Below are 23,599 nucleotides of genomic sequence, written 5' to 3' on the forward strand. Positions count from 1 at the left end.
GATAGATAGATAGATAGATAGATAGATAGATAGATAGATAGATAGATAGATAGATAGATAGATAGATAGATAGATAGATAGATAGATAGATATTATAATCTCCCCTTGCACTTGTACAAAAATGTATGTTTCATTTTGCCTAAATAAAAAAAACTATGGCTTTTACTCAAGGTTGTTTATTTTCAGTTCTGGACACAGAACGTCGGTGACATCTTGTGGAGACCTGTATGTAGCGCAATTTTCGTGCATAGGAAATGTGGCGATTTTAATTTGACGAAACTACTACGGCTTATTTCACATTTCAGCCTGACAGATTCGCCGGTAAAACACCAACGTTCAGAAAGAATCTGCGTCATTAAAATAATATTTATATTTTGTTGTTGCCGTCTATAGGGCGCCAATTATAAAATAATGTATTCACTGTGTTAAATATTCATGTTTTGCTATAGTCATAATGCGTTTTAGTATTAGACCTCGGCCAGCAGAGAAAACTGTCATCATTGCAGCGCTAAATCATATCGCAGAAATAATTGAGTCACGTAGTTCACGTACCGGCGGATTGAATCGGAAGTGATCTGAGAGGTGACGTGTGATTCCCTGGAAATACACATAACACAAACACGGCCGATCGCATCATTACAACAAGAGAGCACTAACAGAACAACATTTCCTGCGGAACCGGTTTCATTCATCATGAAAGTTTTCATGCTGTTGGTGTCTGTGCTCGCCAGCGTCCACGTGACTACAGCAGAATCAGCTGCGCACAGGTGTTTCTGCCAGGTGAGACCTCATCATTTAAAAGATCATGTTTTTATACCATGTAAATACTACGGTAAATGAAAATGACTTGTACTATGGTATGTATCAGAAAACCATTGCAATACAATGTTTTGTACCTTTGTGTCGTGAGTAATTGAGTGATTTAATGTTTGTTGTAGGTCACTGGGACCCTGGATGACTGTGCATGTGATGTTGAGACCATTGACAGATTCAACAATAAAGACATCTTTCCCAAACTGCAAAAACTGCTTTCATCTGATTATTTCAGGTTTTACAAGGTCGTTGATTGTGGAAAATAAACATGTCGGTTGTAATTTTGCCCTCTTACTGAGATTTTCCGTTTCTAACATGTTATATGATCACCAGGTCAATCTAAACAACCCTTGTCCATTCTGGAGTGATCACAGTCAATGTGGACTCACGTATTGTGCTGTGAAATCATGCACACCAGTACGAGATTAATTTGATTTTTTTCTATTTCATTTTCGTAAGTAACTGAATTAACATTGTTTATTTCTGTGCAGGGTGAGGTACCTGAGAGCATTAAGTCCAGCAGTTATAAGGTATCAGGCCTCTATTCACTTTATTGTTTATAAGAAAGTGATATTATGTATTTCTACAGATGTTTGTGCAGGCGGGTGTTGATGTTTTCTGTTTCATCATAGTATTCAGAGGAAACCAGTCAGGATGTAGAAGGATGTGACGTGACTGAGAAACTTGGAGCTGTCAATGGTTCCCTAAGGTATAGCAGATTTTGTGTTATTGTAGAACTTAAAAGGACGGTTCACAAAAAAGAAAATGTAACCTGACATGGTGCATAATGTTGTGAATTCTTACTCCATGTCTCGCTGTATAGTGATGAGACGCGTCAGGCGCTCAGTGAATGGAAGAAACACGACGACGAATCCGACCGCTTCTGCATGTTAGATGGTACGTTCGCTCTTATTTTTAGGTTTGCAATTCACCTAGAATAACATGCCTTTAATCTAATTTCTTTGATAAAAAGCAAGTACATATTGGGTTGCAAGTCCAGTTAAATGTCTTATTTGTACGTTAAAGGCCGTAAACATTGATTTGTGTATTTTTCAGACGAAGACTCACCGCAGTCACAGTATGTTGACCTCCTGTTGAACCCTGAGCGTTTCACTGGTTATAAAGGACCAGAGGCGTGGCAGATATGGAACAGCATATATGAGGAGAATTGTTTCAAGTAAAACTTCAATTCGAGTCACAATTATTTTTTAAGCGTTTTTTTTTTTTACAATGCATATCGTTTTGAAGCAGTTTTGCAGAAAAGCAATGCATTTGTAAGGCAGTATAAGTTGTAATATATCAAATGAATGTGCATTTCAATGCAATGACAACGTGATCTTAAATATATCACAAAAATTATATTTACAGACCGTATTCAGTTAAACGACCACTGAATCCTTTGGTGTCCAACAGCGGTAAGCATGTTTTCATTCATAGTCTTAGAATTAAATTTTGCGTATTTTTTGGACGGATTTCTAATCTGCTCTCTTTCTTTTCTCTCTCCTTCTCCTTTAGGAGACATTGACTGTAATATTGCATTTCTCTGAATCAAATCTTTTTTTACATTTAATTCATTCAGATAGACACTGACAAGTCTACTTACTTCTTTATTAAGGTCAGGGATTCCACCGCTGGCTTGAGGGTACGTGTCCGCACTAAATGAGTGCGTTATCACTAAATCTCATTTTTCATTTTGTACATTTTTATCCGAGATTGTTTTTTACAGGTTTGTGTGTTGAAAAACGAGCTTTCTTCAGACTAATATCAGGACTTCACGCCAGTATAAACATACACCTCAGTGCCAGATATCTTCTAGATGGTGAGTCACATCCTGTTGCAAGTACAGTCCAAGGTTCTGTTATCAAATAGAATCTAATTGAATTCTAACAAGATTCTTGTTTGATCCCATTATGATAGAAATCCCATTGGATCTAGTTTTGGAAGTTCCGACAAAAAGTGTGCTTGAATCCACTTCATCTTGTCTTGTTTCTCCTTTTGATTTGGTTGGTTAGAGAACTGGTTCGAGATGAAGTGGGGTCACAATGTCTCTGAGTTCCAGGTGAGGTTTGACAAAGAGCTGACAAAAGGGGAGGGGCCAAAGAGACTACGGAACCTTTACTTCCTGTACCTCATTGAGTTGCGTGCTCTGGCAAAAGTCCTCCCTTATTTTGAGCGGCCCGCTTTTCATTTGTACACCGGCCAGTCTGTGCAGGATGCAGAAAACAAGAACATGCTTTTAGAGCTCCTCCAAGTGGCAAAGTAAGATCATTGCAGCAGTTGTGTAAAAGTTGAATGATTCAGATGTTTAGGGTCTAATAGTGTGAACTTGCACATCTGATTATTCACTTATAGATCTTTTCCGCTGCATTTTGATGAGACCACACTATTTGCGGGAAATAAGAAAGAAGCTTTGAAACTAAAAGTGAGTGACTCTTATTGAAACCATTTTACAGAAACGCAATGTTAATGAAGTTATACAATTGTTTATCCATCCTTGTATTAGGAGGACTTCAAGCGTACATTTAAGAACATTTCACGCATCATGGACTGTGTTGAATGTTTTAAATGCAGACTTTGGGGCAAATTGCAGGTAAGACAATAAAGACTATGTTGCTTGGAAGAAAAGTGTTTGCAACCATTGATATGTGAATGACCGAATGAATGTCTCTTGTAGACACAGGGCCTGGGAACAGCCCTCAAAATCCTGTTCTCAGAAAGGCAAATAGAGGCCATGCCTAACACAAGAAATAGCAGTCTGTCTTTCCAGCTGAGTCGCCAGGAGATTGTCTCCCTGTTCAATGCCTTTGGAAGGTAATATCAGGGAATATCTTTTCAGATTTTTAAAATTGTAATATTCTTAAATGTCTAAATGTTGTCTCGTGACTTTTTTTAGAATCTCCACAAGTGTCAGAGAGTTGGAGAATTTTCGGTCGTTGTTGTCAGCGCTGAAACAGTGACTGAAAAAGTCAACCCTAATGGATTATGACACAGCTTTCGCCCCCAGGATGAATAAATGATTGTCTTAAGAGTCGTTTGTACTTTATACACCGTTCAACCTCACTGAAGTTGAGCAGTTTAGTCTGAATCTGTTGCTAGGAATCGTTCTACAGAACATAGAAATGTGTTTTGTGAAATATTGCTTAGGAAGTATTGAACAGGTAAACAAAAACTACATGGAACTACAAGCTCCAATGGAAATACATAAATAAAATCTAGTGCAAAATGGTTTACAAAAGGGATTTTTATCAAAGTCATTTGTATATTTTGCAGATGTACAGTTACAATTTCTTTTCATAAATGATTATTTAAGTCATGTTAAGTTATGAACATATGGATTGCATTTTCATGATTTGCATTTTATGAATGGAGCACTTTTGTTTTGGAATATTGTTGTTCATTAACACTTTTAAGTTAGGTGTGCTCATGTTTATTGTTTCTGTGTGTTAGAGAGGTTTGGCTGTGTTTATATATGTAAACACAGCCAAACCTCTCTAACACAAAAAATCTAAAAATCTTAATCCAACAGGTCAGAATTATAAAGTGCTGAATAGGCAACTGTAATATTTTTCGTCTTGGCCGTGGACCTCAGATTCACAAGGAACTCTGGCCTAATTCCTGCTGTTTCCAAGGATCCAATGTGACTTAACCAATGCAAATTCAATTGTGGCCAGAAGTTCAGCCAAGAAACAAACTCAATTAGACTTGGGTTCTCAAGAGAAACGAACACTGGTGTTTTGAAGCAAAAAACGCTGGAGAAGACACAGGGATGTTTTAATTCTACAGTTAATCATACACTTGAAAATAGTCTTTAACATTTCACAAATGTACACAATAATTTTGAATTAAAGGGATAGTTCACCAAAAAGTAGAAATTATTTCATCATTTACTCACCCTCTTGGTTTTTCTTACCTGTATGACTTTCTTTAATTTGAAGAATGTTGGTTACCAAAAACCGTTGGTCCCCATTGACTTCTATTGCACAGTCACAAAACCAATGCAAGTCAAAGTGGACCAATGGTTCTCTGTTACCAACATTCTTCAAAATATCTTCGTCTGTGTTCTGCAGAAGAACGAAAGTCAAACAGGTTTGAAATGAGAAGGTGAGTAAATAATGACAGAATTTTAATTTTTGGGTGAACTATCCCTTAATGCTTTGATGTTTGGACTTTTGTAGTGAAATTTCTGAGGGTTTTTATTTTTACAATTTTGTCTTCAATATATTACACAACTGTCATTAAGAATTACAACATGAAACACAATAAGACAAATCAACTTTTTTACTAAAACAGTGCAATAAAACTTTTATTTTTGAAATGGTAGTGCTTGTGTACATCTTTAATGGACTATGAACATGGGTAAACAAGTTACATTCATTGGCCTCGAACAAAACATTTAAAGAAATTATAATAAAAGCTTAACTTGCTCTTTTGCAAGACACGAGAAACAATATGATACATTTCACAGTAAAATATTTTTTAATCAGAAAAAAATAACGAAAACAAACTCATACACAGCCTCTTTTTATGCCAGGAAATGACATCACACTGAACCGACCACAATCCCTAGAACTACGCGTATGACTCGGCATTAAATGCACAATCCCATCAATTGATGCTCACTGTTCAGTCCTACCTGAATAGCTTCACACATATGCTACACATCAGCTGGAAAACAATAAGCTATAGGGAATTAAAGTCACTTGAGGCTGATTTTAAAAATCCAATCAATTAAAATCCAACCACTTTTTTATACCAGATCATCAAAACCCTGCATGATACAATTTAAAATTAAAATAAATGTAATTAAAAATAATTTTAGAGCAGGTGGCCTAAACCATTAGAGCTCCAACCTTACAGTCTCATTCGTTCGTTGTATGTGATATAAACTCAGATTGGGCTCTTTAAAACATGGACCCCCACGCGGCTACACATTTAATGATTGCATAAGCCAAATGATTGTCAACTTCACGTAGTCCGTAATGCACATGGGGAAGCAAATCGATAAAAATAGACAAATATTTTTTCATTTACTAAAAAACAAAATTCCTTTTTAGTGGAATGGAAGGGGGCGTTTCACTTAATCTGGATATAGACGATCAACTGCTGACCAATCACGTTCCAGAAATACAATTATGTAGGAATAAAGCTTATGAAACATACAAACAATGTGCAATGTGTTTTTCTCTAGGAAAGTTTTACGATGGCACCATTTTAGGCATCCCTGGAGAATGATATGCTTGATACAATGAGCTGGATTTTGATGAAAGATGTCACGACAGTATATGCGTACTGAAAATACGTGGGTAGATTCGTCCACAAGCCTAGTTAAGTACCTAAATATAAGACAGTGTAAGTAGAGTTAGCCTTCTATTCACGCTTGGTACATTCAAACACACCACAAGAAAAATCAACGCTCGATTTTTCATCTCGTCTTTCGCATTCTTCACCTTTGGGAAGCATGGAAATCTGCTGAAGCCTGGATTTAAACACAGGCTCTTTGGCAAAGTAATAATATTGAAAGTCACATGAATTTCATGTGTAGTGCACAAATTGGATCATAGTACCTAGTGAGTGACGCCCCTGGACGTACCCGAAATATTGATAATTCTTTTCACTTGGTCTCCAAAAACCTCTTGGAAGAAAGACATAGGACAATCTCAACGGGCTCTTTCTCAAAGAGAATATAATAAACGCTCTTGAACTATTCTATCCATCCAAACACAAAATACAGGCCCACAATAAGTGCAAAAAACACATCCAAACACGCTGAGAGGAGTCCATGTGCCACAGACTCTTGGGATATCATTGTGTTTTGAACCCATGAACGTCTGATGAAATCGGTAGTTTTAAGGAAAACAGAGGGACGGGAACATCTTTAGGGAGCTTTTGGTCAGTTGCGCTTACCGCTGAACCTCGCCAGTATACCACAAAGAAACTCTGACATAAAGTGCACTGTTTAGTGTCATATCAGCTGTGTCACCTCATTTATGGTCCCTTTAAATCCGCTCGCTAGGCCGGTGCACTGCAGATGGCGGATCATTTGAATAAAGGGAAAGACACCCACAAGCATTGTTTAAAGATGTCCGAGAGACTTGCGGTCCAGTCCGAGTCTAGATAAATCCAGCATTAATTCTGAGGGGTGGCGTAGTGTGTCTGAGAGGGCGAGTAGTAATTCTGGGGTGTGGAATAGTAGTTATGGTGTTGGTTGGTCTGAATGTTGCCGCAAGCGAAGAGAAGGGGGGCGGTTGATGTTTGAGGTCCGTTCAGCAGGTGGGGGATTCCCGTCAGGCTGCCGTTCCTCTGGATCGAACCGTACCAACTTGGGCCCGCTTGAGGTGTGGATGACATGATACTGCTGGAAAAACAAAACCCAAAAGATTAATGACATTAAAAAAATCTAGGTTATTTAAAGGGGTCATATGACGCAGCTAAAACAAATATTATCGTTTGTTTTAGATGTAATACAATGTGTATACACGATTTAAGGTTCAAAAACGCTGTATTTTCCACATACCGTGCATGTTTGTATCTCCTCTTTGCCCCGCCTCTCTGAAACGCGCAGATTTTTTACAAAGCTCATCGCTCTGAAAAGCGAGGTGTGCTATGATTGGCCAGTTAACCAGTGCGCAGTGATTGGTCGAATACTGCAAGCGTGTGACGGAAATCTAACGCCTCTTACATATTTGGAACATCAGGTTCCAAAGCAATTGAACTGACAGGTACGCCCACCTTACTTGCGTATACATTTGGGCGGTCTTAGTCAAATCATACCACGAACTGACGTGGATTTGTGGGGGTGTGGTTACACGAGGCGTTTCAGGCAGGTCTGGGTGAGCATTCGCTTTTAGATAGAAAGCATCTTTTGTTCCGACACTTTAATATTTGCAATTTCACGTGTCTAATACATGCATGGGGAACTTATAACGCACCAAAGACACAGTAAAACACTTATTCGCGTCATATGACCCCTATAATTGTATTTATTCACACAAACCTGCATCTTTCTCCTCGCGTAGATGTGTTTCTAGACAAGTCGTCGTCACTATCGTAGCGCCGAGGGTTGTCAAAGAAATACGCCCTGGAACTAAAGCTGTGACTGTTGATCATACCACCGGGCGTCTGTGGAAACATTGCACACAAAATATAAATAAAACCACATGCTTGCATTTACACAGACAGGCAAATAAAGCAGCATGTATGTAGTTTTCCATTCTGTGGACTGGAGCAGACCTCTAAATTAATTCTATCTGATTGGAAAACAGCTTTTCCTGCGGGGCTTTAAAAAGCCGATCACAGGCTGTCGTCATTGAGTAAGTGTCCAGCTGTGTTACTGACGTGGGCTTTAGAGAAGTGACACAGGATTAGACTCTAACCAGGTTCTGATTGGGCCGCTGCACTCTGAAGAACAACACGACCAGACTGGTGGGCAGCAATTCCCAGAAGAACAAAATGACCCCGAAGACCACGTAGGCTTCTCCATTGATCTTGTCCGCATCGGCCTGGAGACACAGAGAGATAGGGAGACAAATTGAACACGGAGAACTTTCTTATTTCTTGTTCGCATTGATGTATTGGGACAGTGTAAAGGTCAATAGATCTTAGTCAGCAAGACACATTTAATCTGGAGCAATTGAAAACAAGGCAGTAATTGAAAAACAATTCATTTGGTACTATCAGTACTAAAGTAGTATCTTAAAGTTAAAGCGTGTTGATTTTACTTTGTACTATCCCAGTTTAATTTGCAGAGATAAGTAAGAGATAATAGGATTTTTGGAATAGCACTTATTGTATTACTATTATCACTATTATCACAACATGCATTTATTCATTCTTTCTGTTTATATGTATACCTGATATTAGTGCATTGTTTGTATTATTTTAAAATGGTACATTTCTAAAAAAAAACCTGATAACAGACTGTTCTGGTTTGGCAATGTAAAGTTTGTGCTTTCTGTAAAGCGGCTGTGAAACAATATGCACCGTGAAAAGCGCTGTAGAAATAATTGTGCATTAAATAAATAAGCTAAATGCTTACCATATTGTCAACGTCTTTTGACTTAATGGACTAGTTCAACCAAAAATGAAAAAAAATCTCAAAAAGAAATCATAATTAAATTAAATGAGCATATCTGAGCCCTAAATTCAAATATGGTGACATAAATATAACAAAACTGAATCAGATTGCTTACGTATCATGAAATAAAAATGTCTTGTCTAGTCAGGAGACATGAGAATCGATGATTTTCTAAATTGAAGTGTAGTTTTATAATATAAATGTGTTTGAATTTAGAGTATTAATCATTTTCTCACATACCTATCGTTTCACTGAAGAACATGTTATTTACCAACGGCAGTCATTTGTATCACTTTTATAATGGACTTATGTCTTTTCTCAGTTCATGTCAATTCAAATTTATTTTCACACTTTTCACTATTTTTGCACTTTTCACAATTTTGTATCGTTGCGAAGCAGCTTTACAATATAGAGTAGTAAAGAAGACATTATGGAAAATATAGAAATCAGAATATATGGAATTAAAATACATGTAGTATATTGCAATTTTCTCAATATAATGTTTACTAACAAAACATGACAATAATGTTGCGGCTTTAACATTTTAAAACCTTTATACTTCTGTCAAAAAAATACTCAAACCAACTTTTTGATTAAAAAAAGTAAGTCATATACATCTGGGACTGTACGAGGGTGCATAAAATATGAGACATTTTTCATGTTTAGTGAACTAAATAATCAATACCCAGCTGCAAAACATTTAGACATGTTGACTGTATATCTGATCGAATGAACTATCATCAAAATACACCCAAAACACAAAGCCCAGTTACTGGCCTACGACTAACAAAAGAATAAACACCACAGACATGAAAACAGACAGAAAGAGGCAACGCAAGACGAGGAATGTTGTAAACAAGCCCAGAATGAAATGCCTGCCAGCAAAACGCAGACAATGGCAAACACATCCAAACAGGAGACGAACAACATGGCTTTATGAAGAATAAGCAAAGAGACAGGCACCCAAACAGACCCAGCTGAGTCAGAGGAGAGGACAGACTGCTCAGGGGAACCTCGTCTTCCTGTTGGCCGTCTCAGAGGTGAACATAAACTGGGTCACCAGCAGGCAGTCAGCCAGTCATCCATCCGCTGGCTTACTGCACAGCAGCCCTTGCCTGTGCTATTTATAACAAAACAAAAGCCTTTCCCCCGCAGAGCTCATTTCCGTATAAATCCCCACAAATGGATCGTTTCATTCTGACGATGTAATCCGGGTTGAATGACTTTTATTTGGAATTAATGAAGCCGTCGATATCTATCGCAATGACACGAGTGCAGAAATAATTATTCATTATGTAGCGTGTATTACAGTAGGTAATTCATCAAACGCTCGCCCATCAACAAACACACACAACTCTGACAGGATACAATATAACACCAGGACATGGGGGAATGAACAAATATGCAAATGAGTAAAATGACAGATTTGAATACATTTTAAAGTTATACATTTTCCTGCCGTACACGGATGATGAAAACAACATGGATGATTAACTGTACTGCCAGCAGTACAGATCTCTCAGAGACACGTGAAAGTTTTAAAAGAGTTTACCAGCTTTATGTCATCTACTGTATAAAGGGGCTCATACTTTGTGTCATGCAAATTTTTCCTTGACGTTCAGATTTATAATTTATTTTTTTTAAGAGAAATTTGTATGCCCTTTCTTTGTCCCTTGACAAGCTGATTTTTGTTGCTTTGTCCAAGAACTCTGTCCAAACGGCATCTGTATGTGAAACACTGCTTTACTGCATTATCCTAATAGTGAAAAAAGATAACTTAACAGCCCTAGTTTTCGATACATCATCTTATTTATATTGTAAAGAAAATTCACTTTTTCCAAAGTTAAAGTTGAAGTTTGTTTCCATGGTGCAATTAACACAGCAATCCATGACTTTGCTTTAAAATGTTATCAAAATGATAAGTGCATTTCTTGCACAACCGTAACCATCGTAACTTATAAATCATTATTAGCACAGCCTACCATTACAAATTGGGGCACGATAAGGAGTTTTTAACCTTGATATGTACTTATCAATAACTTATTCTTGGTTCGTTTAAAAAAAAAAAAGTTACAGAAGCTTTAAAGAGATTTTCATAGGGTAGTCTACTTAAAACCACTTGATATTTTAATACAAGTGTGTGTTATTGACTATGATTATGGTTTGACCTACCTGGTCAGATACATTGTACCAGCTGTAATTGAACGGGCTGGGCCGATCTTCAGGAGAAAGAGCCACCACAACCAGGTTATAACAGGCTCTAGAGGTGTACAGAAGGATGACCACTGCCCCAATGACCGTAGCCTGACATACTGATGTCCCCTAAATCACATTCAACCCAAAATAATCATGTTTAGATTGTGTTGAAAGAATAATGATAGTTCAACATATTTCAAGTGATTGAATTCCAATATATTTGCATAATAAAAAACTCAAACATAACAGTTGCCTCTGTCTGAATAATAGAGCGCAAAAACTAAACTTGAAACAAAATGGGTTGTGGGTAACATCACCTGAAAAAAAACTAGGCTGAAGTGCGTCAATCGTGATGTAGACGTGGTTCAAATGTCACATTAAACAAAAAGGCTGTTGCTTAGTTAAAACACTAAATCCAAGAACACAAGATGATCTCTGCCCACCGACCTTTGACTCCAAGTAGACGTTGGCAGAAGACATTTTAGCGATCTTGAAAATGCAGATGGCGAGTGAGATTGCACACAGCACGAAGAGGCTGTCGTTGATCAGCACTCGCGCTAGTACGGCATCTTTCACCTGACTCTCGCCCGCGCCATCCTGAACCAGCATGGCGCACGTCACATTCACCACCAGGAAAAAGATACTGGCCAGTAGAAAACCCAGACGCAGAGGTACCCTGACGGAGAGAGAACGACTGTCAGACAGAATTACACACAACACTAGACAAACATACAGGAATAAAGTAAATCATATGTGATTCATACAGTATCTGTTTCTTGCAAAGCCACAGAATTATACATCAGACATCTACAATATCATAGTCTTAAAGGGATAGTTCACCCAATAATCAAAATTCAGTCTCATGTTGTTTAAAACACAAAAGAAGATATTTTGAGAAATGTCTCAGTGGTTTTGTGTCCATACAATGGAAGTCAATGAGGGTCAGTGTAGTTTGGTTACCAACATTCTTCAAAACATCTTCCGTGTTCTGCAGAAGTAAGAAAGTCATACAGATATGCAATGACATGAGGATGAGTAAACAATGAATTGTTCCGTCCCCATGTTATTTTAAGTCACTGTTTAACTCTGGAATAGGACACATTACGTAGGTTAAAAGCATTGGGAAAGCCCTTAAGGTAGTCTCTAAAGCTAAACGACATAAATTTAACCTTGCTGATGAGCACCATAAAACCGTTGCTTAGCTCCGTCGGGTCCAAGCTGTGTCAATCCTTTCTTCTGCCCCCTTCCCCTTCTGTGCCATCACATGCACTCATCCTGACTCAGAATCCAAGCTTTTCACTCAGCATCAGACTTTAATCACCCAATCAAAGCTCATATTTGTACAGATTGACAGTCCAAATGGAATAAATGAAAGTGTCTGTTTTAAGATAGCTTTTACTTTTCTGACATTCAAATTCTAAATAACAGTTCATCCCAAAAAATGTCTTCTTTACGAAATCACTAGCTCACCATTATGTCGTCCCAAACCTGTATGATTTTTTCTTCTTCTATGGAACACAAAAGCAAATGTTGAGCAGAAATTTCTGTAAACTGAGAACACTTTAAAGGTCCAGTGTATGAAATTAAGTGGCGTCTAGCTGTGAGGTTGTGAAATGCAACCAAGGGATCAATCCACCCCTCTCTTTCGAAGCACTACAGTGGCCAAAATGTGGTCACGTTTTCACTTCTTTGCCGAAGGAGATGACGTATTTACGAAACGGCTCTGTAGAGCAGTTTGTCCGTTTAGAGCTACTGTAGAAACAACATGGCAGATTCCATATAAGGGGACCCGCGGTGTATGTAGATAGAAATAGCTCATTCTACGGTAATAAAACCATAATGCTTCATCATGTAAGGTCTTTATACACCTCTGAACACATAGTTATGTATGTTATATTGCATTTCTGTCAATAGATACACCAAAAAAATGACTTTTAATAAAAAGCAAAACAATTGCTTTGCGAGATCATTGCAGTTTAGTACTTGAAAAAGTCAAGAAAGAGTTATTCTGCCGCTATCCGTCGTGCTATCTTCATCTCTTTAAGTGAAAATACACTGTAACGCTCAACAGCAATGAAAAGAAAGTCCTTACTTACTTGTACTTGTTTAGTTCCGGGGAATATTTGGCTTTGGCTTTAAATATCACCTGCAAAAGAAAACAAAGAAAGGTTTTTTCTACTTACAAACATTTCAAGACAAGTTTTATAAAGAAAAGTTGTTTTCACCAGGCCAGTTGTGCTATCTGTACTTTAAGTGATGACTGGCTCGTGCTTAAGCAAAGATAAGATGACCAGTAACCGGGCCAAACCTGAGTTTGTTTAAACATCTCCTAGTTAAACAAACACCATCAGAGCTTAATAACCACTGAAAGCTAAATGATTTAAACGTTTCGTCACCGGGACTACTCTACCCTTTGGGCCAGGCTTGGTTACGAAAGCTTGCACAACCAGTTGTTGATGATAAGCCTCCACAAAGCTGCATGGACTCATTTCAAAGTGTGACCTTCAGGCAGTTCAAACAGGGTTCAGAACATCCATTAGATGGTGATGTACACTATAAACATACATATGAACTCACACACTACCCAAACCCAACACTTCATAGCACTAATACCAGAACACAGAGAACACTGCGTTCAGTCAGATTAAACTCTGTAGATTATCAGACACGGCACAAGTCAGAAACACAAAATGGAACCGATATTAAACTATTAAATACCACATTGTATAAGGTCTTTCAAACCTGTATCACTTTCTTTCTTCTGCAGAACGCAAAAGAAGATATTTTGAAGAATGCTGGTAACTGAACAATGGCAGTACCCATTCACTTCTACTGGACACAAAACCAATGCAAGTCAATGGGTAACGCCGTTGTTCTGTAACCAACATTCAGTTTAAGAAACAACAGTGAAAATTCACACTTCACGTCTAAATTCCAGATCAAATACAGAGATTTTAGCGCTGAAGCTCTCTAGTTAAAATGCTCATGACAACATCCTAGAAATCAGTCAATCAGATCAAGAGATCATTGGACACGTGACGTCTCTATCAATATAGTGACACTCTGATGCAAGAAAATACACTGGTTCTTAATGAACCTCAGTTACAGAATCAGGACCGCTCAGCAGAAGCAAGCGGGCTCAGGCTGGCTGGAAAACTGTGAACACAGTAGGAGAGTATGAGCTTGTGTATTCACCGGTGTGAATGTGAATGACACACAGTCTGTGTTTGACAGCCATCAGTGGCACATTTCAAAACTAAAAGCAGATGCTGTACTTGTTAGCATGTACACTTCTCTTTCTGCCTTTTCTGTCTTCAAAAGACATATAATGCATTTATATGTACATTTATGCGTTTGGTAGACACTTCCAAAGTGGCTTTCTATACATTTTTTATCAGCCTGTGTTCCCTGGGGATTGAAACCACAACGTTCTAATAACTAAGCTAGGAATATTAGTAAACATAAAAAATAAATGATCTACAAATCATAACCTGAATTAAATTTCACACATTTTACTGTGCTAATGTTAAGTAGAAAGAACATTAAAGGGGCATGAGAAAATAAAAATGTCACCATGTCACCGTTTTTCATTATAAAAACATACACAAACATGCATATATTTAAGAAAAATATAAAATAGAAATGAACATAAAAATGTTTTTTCATTGATGATTATTATTATTATTATATTATTAATTATTTCTCGGTAAATATAAATAAATGCATGTAAATATTTCCTAAATATATATACATGTATGCGTTTATAAATACAAAATACATATGCACAGTACACAGACATACTGTCTGTATATGTAAACACAAACTTTTATTCTGAATGCGATCACTCGCATCCAACTTTAGCCACTACAACATTTTGGCATCTAACTCACACATTTTTGCATAAGGGATAAATAAAGTAGGGGGTATATACATACATACACATATAATAAATAAAAAGAATGAACAAACCTCAGTACTAAACTACTACACAAAATGCAAAAAGTAATAATCAAAATAATGTAATTTAAATTATTTAACAATACACCATTACAAATAATACAGCTGTCACCATGAGTGATTATGTGTTTATGTAAAAAGCTACAAAACGCACACGAATATTTGACACTCTGTGTGTGTGCGCATGTTCACGTGTGTCATTTTCATAAGCATCACTGTCAGCAGACTCCACCGGGAAGCAGCAGACAGCACACACCATCATGCCGAGCAATGCAGAAGAAAGCCTCCCAAAATAAACACAGACACTGTGCAGCGTGTTCGTCATCTCCCGAGAGAGTGCCGGGCCCAGGGGACCCATGTAGCCCTGAGCGCTGAGCTCTCACAGCGTTAAAAGCTCCTATCTATCTGCTCCCCACCCTAAACCACACAGCCTCGCATGCAAAAAAACAAGGTCAGCACGCTCCGCATTCAACACAGGCACTGCCTACTAACAGATTAGATATTGCAATTGCTTGTTTGTCACGAGGTGCAGAAAAGGTAGAGATCAGGGAATAAGAGGATTTAAAATAGTCATGATTTTTGTACCCAATTTATCACCCATCGGGCAAAATAAAGCATCAAAAATATCGCAAAAACATTGTATCTTGCTGTGAACATTCATAAGAGCACTCTTCAACAAGTCACGATGTGTGTTTTTCATGTTCGTATGAGACCATGCTGTCAAAGATTAAGGATTTTGTAAAAATCCTAGCGAACAACACTAAAAATGAAAGCAAATACGAACATGAGATGGAGAGAGAGGCTGAACAAATCAATGTTGAACCATGACAGGCACAAACTGGTTGCAATAAAATGCGAACCCATGACTTCCAACTCAAAACTCACACATTGTCACATGCCGTATCCCAGATGTTCAATACATGTCACTTGAATAAAAAGTCAAGGAAAGCCTTTAAAAGGACCTTTCCAGATCATCACCAGTGTCACCGTGGGTTCTCATGGGTTTAAAATGGGCAGCGGTTCTCCCAGGGCGATATGTGGTTTGAGCCTTTTCTGCGAACCACATGCAGACATTAGTTTCCTTTCCTTAAAATGCATTTTTACCACGAGACGTCCACATCACACAGAGTCATATTTTTGAAAGTGCAGAGAGCTGCGGTTCAGTGTCATGAGACCTTCTGACACCAAGACACCTTCCTCTTTTACAGACGGTGTGAAAGGTTATCGCGACTGGTGACCAGTGTTGGGTAAATTACTCTGAAAAAGTAATTAATTACTAGTTACTAATTACATATTCAATCGTGTAATTACATTACTGTACAAATTACTCTCTCCAAAAAGTATTGAATCACTTATTACTAATTACTTTCTATATCCGATATCAATTTTGATTAGTTAAGTGATTCAAGGATAGACATGAAACGGCTCTTTTAATTCAGTCAAATAAATAATATAAAACTACATAAATTACTCTTATTAACTGACTGAAGTATTACAAATGTGAGAATTATACATTAATGAATGAATTTAAAAGTTTTAATGTCAATTCCAGTATTGTATTTATTTCAATGACATCAGAAGTAACTGTAATTAAATTACAGAAAAATTAGAGTAATCCCTTACTTTACTCTTTCAAGGGAAAAGTCATTAAATTACAGTAACTAATGACTTAGTAACTAGTTACACCCAACACTGCTCGTGACACACAGGCAAGATGCCCTTTCATTTTTTTTATGCCGAGGATTGTAATGCAGATCTCTTTGCTTGACATCCAAACAAGTTCAATCCAGAACTATGCTGAAAGTTCTCTCTGTTGCGTAAAGAATCCACGGGAGCAGCTGCACACCCGACTGGAAAACCACAGACACGTCTCTGGTTTGCTCAGCCTGACAACAGATCACATGCAACCGCTCAGTCCATATGACTGATTTACCAAAGCCGAAGAGAAGGAAAGCTTTCATCTGCCCGGACACTGAGGCCTTCTGACGCGTTTACATGGCTGAACTCTTCATTTCCTGTTTTCCTTCTTGGTAATCAGAACGCAGGCCTGCGAACACACGCTTTCCCCTTCAGCGCCCCATGTCAAGAGGCCCTGAGGAGCTTTCAAACCAGCCATTCATCAACCTGAACTTTTATGCTCGTTTTAATGCGAGATTGTTTTTTACAGCTCACACGGAAAACATCTAAATCGACTGAGAAATTCTCTTGTGTGCAGTCATAGCAAATTCAAAAGAGAATATGTACATTTATGGCAAAAATGCACATGTATGATGGTTCAAGTTTAAAGGCCAATATCTTTATGCTAGTGTTTATATATATATTATAGTCTTTATACAGGAAAAATGATAAAAAAATATTGATTACTTGTGTTATACACACTTTTGTTCAGAGTCATATGTCCTTATGGGCTAATTCGTATGGATTCTTACATTCTCATATGTTTTAGTACGATCAGCTTTCTTGTAGCTTCAGAATTGCTTTTTTAAAGGTACAGTTCACCCAAAAATGAATTTGTCATAATTTACTCAGCCTCGTGTTGTTTCAAATCTTTATACATTTCTTTGTTTTGTTCAACACGAACGAAGATATTTAGAATAATGTAGGAAACCAAACCGTTCAGGGGCACCATTGACTACCATGGTAGATTCGTTTCCTATAGAAGTCAATGGTGCCCCAGAACGGTTCAGTTACAAACATTCCTTCAAATATTTTCTTTTGTGTTCAGTGGAACAATAAAATTGATACAGGTTTGAAACAACTTGAGGCTGAGTAAATGATGACGGAATTTTCATTTTTGGGTGAACTGTCCATTTAATAATTCACAATGTACAAATTCATACAAATTAGCCATAAGATTGGCCTGATATGCCCATTGGCCACAAAATTGAAGGATGAACAGCATCCAGCTCAAAGGATGGCAGATTCACGCCCAAACCACAGGGGTTATCCCATTATACGACAAATAAAAACTGTACCAAACAATGCACTATTGCGAGACCATAACAGATAAGCCCGGGTTATAGAATACACTGTCTCTCTTCTAGACATTAAGGACAGATTCAAAGAAACCTGTTTTAAACCCTTGGGACACATTCCCACTTTTCTACTTGATTCTGAATAGCTTGTGGTCATTCAAGCAGGCAAGTGTGTGTTTGGGGAGCAGAAGTGATGCTGGATTCTGGAATTCTTTACAAAGCCCAAACTGAATGAGTCATATTGTATATGTCCCGGACAGACCCAACGTTACACAAAGCCTTATATAACATTCACATGCAGACATGTTCTGACACTCTCTGTCGTTCTGCAGAACACAAAAGATGATATTTTGAAGGACGCTGGTAACCAAACAACATTGGACCCCATTGACTTTCATTGTATGGAAACATTTCTCATAGAGTAATTTCTCAAAAATATCTCCTTTTGTGTCATATATACAACATCAGGGTGAAAAAAAACAACTGTGTTTACCACAAAACAAACAAGTAGCTAATTTAGGAAGCATGGAGATGAAAAAGCTGTTTTCCTTCAATGCTCTTGTGGGCTGTCCCCATTACCCACTTCTTTACAATATTAGACAAGCAGGTCCACCGGACCTAGAGATCCCGGCCAAAGATACTGTGGCCTAGTTACAGATTAACAACAGCGGTCCTAAATCTCTCCTGACACAACAACACAACTGCTAAAATCATTACCGTTCAAAAAAATTCTAGCCTGAACCAGCTGTCAAAAGGGCAAATTGAGATTTATCCCCGTAAGAACCAGCCAACCAGCAAGATAAACAGGTGCTTTATTAGAAGTTGCTTGTTAAACAGATAAGGTGGCGAAGGTCTGCTACCGACCCGATTGTGTGGCCATACATTTATGGAATCACTGGGGATAAATGTATGGAAGCATGAACATCTCAATGATCCTAATACCAAATGGGCATATCTGGAGGTGGTTTACCAAGACAAAGAAGCTTACAGGAGGCTTGTGCAGAATAAAACAACAACATTCCACTAAGCTCTTATGGACCACATTTAGAGCCGTGTGGGGGTGATGCCTCTGTTTGGCTGGGTATAAAAAGAATTTCTTGGCAAATGAACAAGACTCTTCCAGCTGATGCTGCTGCAAAAACAAACTGGGAAGCTTTGTCAAATTCAAAGCAAATTTTCATCATTTTAATTCGATCAAACTTTTATAGCTGTTAGATGACAGATAAGTCAGACCATATCATTTTAGCCCCATCAGAGACTTGTCAGTCGTGTGAAAAAAACAACACAAAAAAACGGAATGTGTCTGCTTAAGCTTAAAAACTTAACAACACTGCAGTGTTCTTCTGGGTGTTTTTTTTTTATTGAGCCAAATAAAAAACAGCCCTTATCCAGTCTCTATTGTCTGCTCTCTCTTTTTCTCTCTCTATTTGTCGAAAACCTGTTTAAAACCAAACATTTTATCGTCATTTATTAAGCAAATACCAAACTGGAATAACTAAATAGTCTTTATGCACATAATAAGCAAAAAACTTGATATTTTGTATGGCCTACTTTGGCTTTCTTGCTGGCAATGTTTTTATGTACTTTTTCCAGTGTCCGTTGTTACTGACTGTAATTGGGCATCTGTAAAAAAATAAAATGCTTTACTGTTTTTTCTGCCTTTCTTGTAAAACAATCAATTTTATAACAATTTCTGTATATTTTTGCATTAGAAATACTTCTGTGACTAAAAAGCTTACACATACTGGTGTATCATTAACCATTACAGAAACATAAAATTGATTTAGGTAATTACCAAATACTGTTAGTTTAGGGCAGCTGTGGACAAAACTTACACTTGTTCTAATAAATTTGTTAAGCACTGTATACAGTATATAATGCTAAATGTTACTATATATTATAATACATATCTGCTCCCTATGTCTCTCAAGCTATATTGAATTTTATGGCAAAAACTCAGTTTGTCTACCTAATACATGAAACATCTCTCTTCGACAAACCGCTTAAATATTAGAAACATCAATCAGTTTTACCACGGTAATACATTTAAACTCTTCCCACATCATCATGTTGCAAAACTCTAAGCAGGTCCAAATTTCCCCGTGCAGCTGTTTTAGCCATGACTTTTAGCTCTTGTCTGAACAATAGCGCTAATGGCAAAGAGTGATGTTCAAAATAAACCTCAGAATGGTCCTTGAGGAACCGAAAACTGCAGACCAGCTGCTTTAACAGCAAAAAATAATACACGAGTGAAAAATGGCCCATCTTTTTTCTTTGCACAGATAAGCTCTCGTGTGATGCACACACCTACATGCAGAAATCACAGGCGTGATTCACGGGGGAATTACTGCTTCATGTAAACAGTCCTATCGCCTTTAATGCGTTTCCTCCATACGGAGATGCTGAAAGTGTAATCTGAAAAATTAATTGGTCATCACTTTGGCTCTTCCTCTGGGACAAGAAAGGAAAACTGTGAAATATGACAGAGTCGTCGTAGGAAATAAAACACATTATTTACAGTATTGCAGATGCAGTAAACTACAGACCTTTTTCTCACTCGGCTGTAAAAGAAGTCATTTTGAGCTCCAGCACACACTAAATATAAGTGATCCTCGCATATGAAAAATCAAGTTAAAGGGATAGCTTACCCAAAAGTTTTGTCATCATTTATTTACCCTCCTCATGTCATTCAGATCCTGTATATGACTCTTTCTTCGGTAGAACACAAAATAAGATATTTTGAGAAATGTCTCAGTGGTTTTGTGCCCATACAGTGGAAGTCAATGGGGGCTGATGTTGTTCGGTTACCGACATTCTTCGAAATACCTTCTTTTGTGTTCTGCAGAAGAAAGAAAGTCATACAGGTTTGAAATGACATGACTGTGAACAATTATAATATTTTTTATTTTTGGGTGAACTATCACTTTAACCCATTTCTGCAGCAACTATTCAATCTCTACATCGAGTTAGCGGGTAGTTTGAATCAATGTTGAAGATTCATTCGTCACCTTTCAGACAAAGCAGCACTACAAGCCCACGCAGAGGTCAGTTCATGTGACATCACTGCGCCACACTAAACCACCCGCTTGATCATCTCGCCCCACCGATCCAAAACGTTTCCCACTGACAGATCGGATTCAGGGTGCTTGCCGTTTTTGTCTGCGTAGCTGCTGCTCTCAGAACAGAATGCTGCACACCCCTTTTGTTGTGCCTGGAATAGAACAGGACTGAGCAGGGTGATGTAATGTTCTTGCAGCAGGTGCCTCTGATTGGTTTGCGGCTTCAAATGCCAACTCGCGCAGTTCAGGCAGCGTCGGTACGGTGCCCACATCTCAAATAGCTCCCGAGAGATTCACACAAACAAACGCTAACTCTCGCTCAAGTGACCCTTCGCAACTCAGCGCGGGTGTTAGGGAGAAAGGCTGCAGACGTGGATGTCTGGAAGATGCATAAAACAAAAGATGTCAATAAATCTGAAAAAAGGACCGCAGGGCCTGTCATTCAGGTTTCAATGTGTAACCGTGTTGTGTGCTGACTGTGGAAGAAATAAAATGCAATACAAGCAAAGTCAGTTTAATATTAGAGCTCGACTGATGTCGGACGGGACAGAAAGGGCAGAGCACACATTTGTTGGGCTTGCAGATTGAATAAGATAAAGAATCTAATATGTACATATGTTATTGCAAATTAAATCCCCAGAGTCCCCATCATATCAAAATATTATGAAACATGTCAGGGCTATTTCTGAACTTTATGACAAGGTTATTCTAAAAACTGCATTACATTCTGAAACATATTTTTATTGCCTTTTATGGTGAAAACACAGAAGGATCTGTCTGGCCTTAATCTTTTGAAGTGAGGCAAGAACTCCAGAGCAACAGGCAACAAATAAGCAAAACAATAAACAACAGCAAAACATTCACACTCTGATATTAATGCTTCGATATAAACAGTAAACAACTGCAACAGTTAGACCTCCCGGGTCCTCATAAGATCCACGGATAACAAATAACTGCCAACCTCTGGACACTACTAACAAACCTCTCATGTCTGGTGTTTGACCGTCTTCAATGCTTCCAGAATTAAATAAAAACGACTCTAATGTTCAGACAAAAATGAACGAGGCATTAGAGATAAACGATATTTCATTCCCCGCATGATGAGGTTATGCATTCACAGACGGCCAAGAATTCAGCATCCCACAATGGGTGGAAGGATGGACCAAAAGCCTCAATAATAGACCTCATTCAGACTTTCCTGTCAACTAATCTGTTGTGGTCAAGCAGAGGAGCTTGAGAATAGAAACTGTTGACCTCCAGCTGCGCTCATGTCGTGGCATCATAGAGGCGGCGAATGTCTGAATATTTCAGAGAAGCTTTGTCATTTCAGCCCTACAGCTTGGACAAAACAACGTCCCTCCAGGACCACGGTGCTGCATAATACAACACAAGACATGGGAATGACCTATACGCATAACAAAATTAAATTGACTGAATGTTATCTGTTAACCAAGAACTAAATGTTTGATGTTTACATAATTTGGGAATAAACAGTAGTATAAACAAAGAATTGCTTCATACAGTACATACAGCATAAAGTTCAAAGTCAGTCACATGAAGTAAACACATTCGATGGGAGGGACCAACTTAGATGTGCCTTGCATGAAATAACTCTGAATGCAAAAACACCTCAAACTAATTCTCAGAAGGTCAAATGCAATTTATTTCCCAACTTCTCATGCGCAGACGAATTTAAATATCGTGTATATGCAGGGACTCACCTGAGTGAAATAAAGGTTGAGCAGACACAGTGTAAAGAATTGCAGGCAGACTGGAAAACAATACAAGAGCCAGAAAGGCAAAGGCTGCAGCCGGTTCGCCTCCACAACATTTTTAAAGTAGAACGAGAAGAGTGTCGTCCTCAGAGCCGACCACAGCAAGCAAAGGAAGAGAAAAACAGCCTGGTAGCTGAAGCGCTTGTGTCCGTAGTGCAGAATCAACCAGAGCTGCAGGTAAACAAACGCGAAGAGCAGCGAGTACAGGACCGTGTAGAGCACCGTGAGCCCGAGCTGCACGGACGGGGGGACAGCAGCCCCGATCTGTTCGACTGCTGTTTCTGATGATGATGATGGGTCCGTCCAAACACTGACCTGGTTTTGTAGAAAAAACAACATATCGACGGGATGCGCGCGACTTATCCAGAACGCTCTAATAAAGCGTTAAAACTGCCCCAAACTTTTCATGTAGACGTCAGAAATGTATATGAATCTGAGAAACGTCAAACTTAATTACACGTGACATATAAGATAGACAATACAATTATACAGAGTGTCCTAAGTTGGTATCCTATTAGATGATGAGATGAGCACAGATGATTGGATGTTCATAAGCGAGATCAAATAAGAATCAAATAAGTAAAAAACAGAGACCCCTCCACAAAGAAGCTCTCTCTGAGCAAAGAAAAGGCAACTCTGAAAAACGCTATCTAATGTAAGGAGCGATCAGCTGCAGCTCGAGCCCCGCCTACTGACCAATGGTAAGATGTTGGAAACTGATACGCTTGGGTCGCCATGTTGGCTCTAAAA

The 23,599-nt window shown here is 38.2% G+C and overlaps 2 protein-coding genes across 3 annotated transcripts; one reads left to right on the plus strand and one right to left on the minus strand.

Annotated features, from left to right (window-relative positions):
- Positions 1 to 300: 300 nt before the first annotated feature.
- ero1a (endoplasmic reticulum oxidoreductase 1 alpha) lies at positions 301 to 5,133 on the plus strand. The gene is made up of 16 exons (XM_057343138.1): positions 301 to 780; positions 939 to 1,058; positions 1,147 to 1,230; positions 1,305 to 1,343; positions 1,446 to 1,522; positions 1,637 to 1,710; positions 1,870 to 1,990; positions 2,182 to 2,228; positions 2,329 to 2,340; positions 2,429 to 2,455; positions 2,540 to 2,632; positions 2,826 to 3,072; positions 3,166 to 3,235; positions 3,317 to 3,403; positions 3,488 to 3,624; positions 3,707 to 5,133. The coding sequence occupies exons 1-16, from the start codon at positions 694 to 696 to the stop codon at positions 3,768 to 3,770; spliced, it is 1,386 nt and encodes a 461-aa protein (XP_057199121.1). The 5' UTR covers positions 301 to 693; the 3' UTR covers positions 3,771 to 5,133.
- Positions 4,773 to 23,468, minus strand: gpr137c (G protein-coupled receptor 137c). Of its 2 annotated transcripts, none has more exons than XM_057343141.1 (7): positions 22,796 to 23,468; positions 13,180 to 13,229; positions 11,531 to 11,759; positions 11,060 to 11,209; positions 8,187 to 8,312; positions 7,808 to 7,932; positions 4,773 to 7,165 (listed from the first exon to the last, which is right to left on the minus strand). In XM_057343141.1, the coding sequence occupies exons 1-7, from the start codon at positions 23,186 to 23,188 to the stop codon at positions 6,940 to 6,942; spliced, it is 1,299 nt and encodes a 432-aa protein (XP_057199124.1). In that variant the 5' UTR covers positions 23,189 to 23,468; the 3' UTR covers positions 4,773 to 6,939. The 2 variants fall into 2 exon arrangements, with proteins under 2 accessions (XP_057199124.1, XP_057199123.1); XM_057343140.1 differs by having other exon boundaries at positions 4,921 to 7,168.
- Positions 23,469 to 23,599: the final 131 nt, after the last annotated feature.

The sequence above is a fragment of the Triplophysa rosa genome, linkage group LG10 (assembly GCF_024868665.1).
Source record: "Triplophysa rosa linkage group LG10, Trosa_1v2, whole genome shotgun sequence".
Lineage (NCBI taxonomy): Eukaryota > Metazoa > Chordata > Actinopteri > Cypriniformes > Nemacheilidae > Triplophysa > Triplophysa rosa.

Excerpts from the sequence above, each read along its gene's own strand:
- ero1a (XM_057343138.1), top strand. The coding sequence starts at position 694 with ATGAAAGTTTTCATGCTGTTGGTGTCTGTGCTCGCCAGCGTCCACGTG. Across the intron at positions 1,059-1,146 it reads ATTATTTCAGGTTTTACAAG|GTCAATCTAAACAACCCTTG; the intron begins GTCGTTGATTGT and ends TATGATCACCAG. Across the intron at positions 3,625-3,706 it reads CTGTTCAATGCCTTTGGAAG|AATCTCCACAAGTGTCAGAG; the intron begins GTAATATCAGGG and ends GACTTTTTTTAG.
- gpr137c (XM_057343140.1), bottom strand. The coding sequence starts at position 23,188 with ATGTTGTTTTTTCTACAAAACCAGGTCAGTGTTTGGACGGACCCATCA. Across the intron at positions 11,760-13,179 it reads CCGGAACTAAACAAGTACAA|GGTACCTCTGCGTCTGGGTT; the intron begins GTAAGTAAGGAC and ends TCTCTCCGTCAG. Across the intron at positions 8,313-11,059 it reads GGTACAATGTATCTGACCAG|GCCGATGCGGACAAGATCAA; the intron begins GTAGGTCAAACC and ends CTGTGTCTCCAG.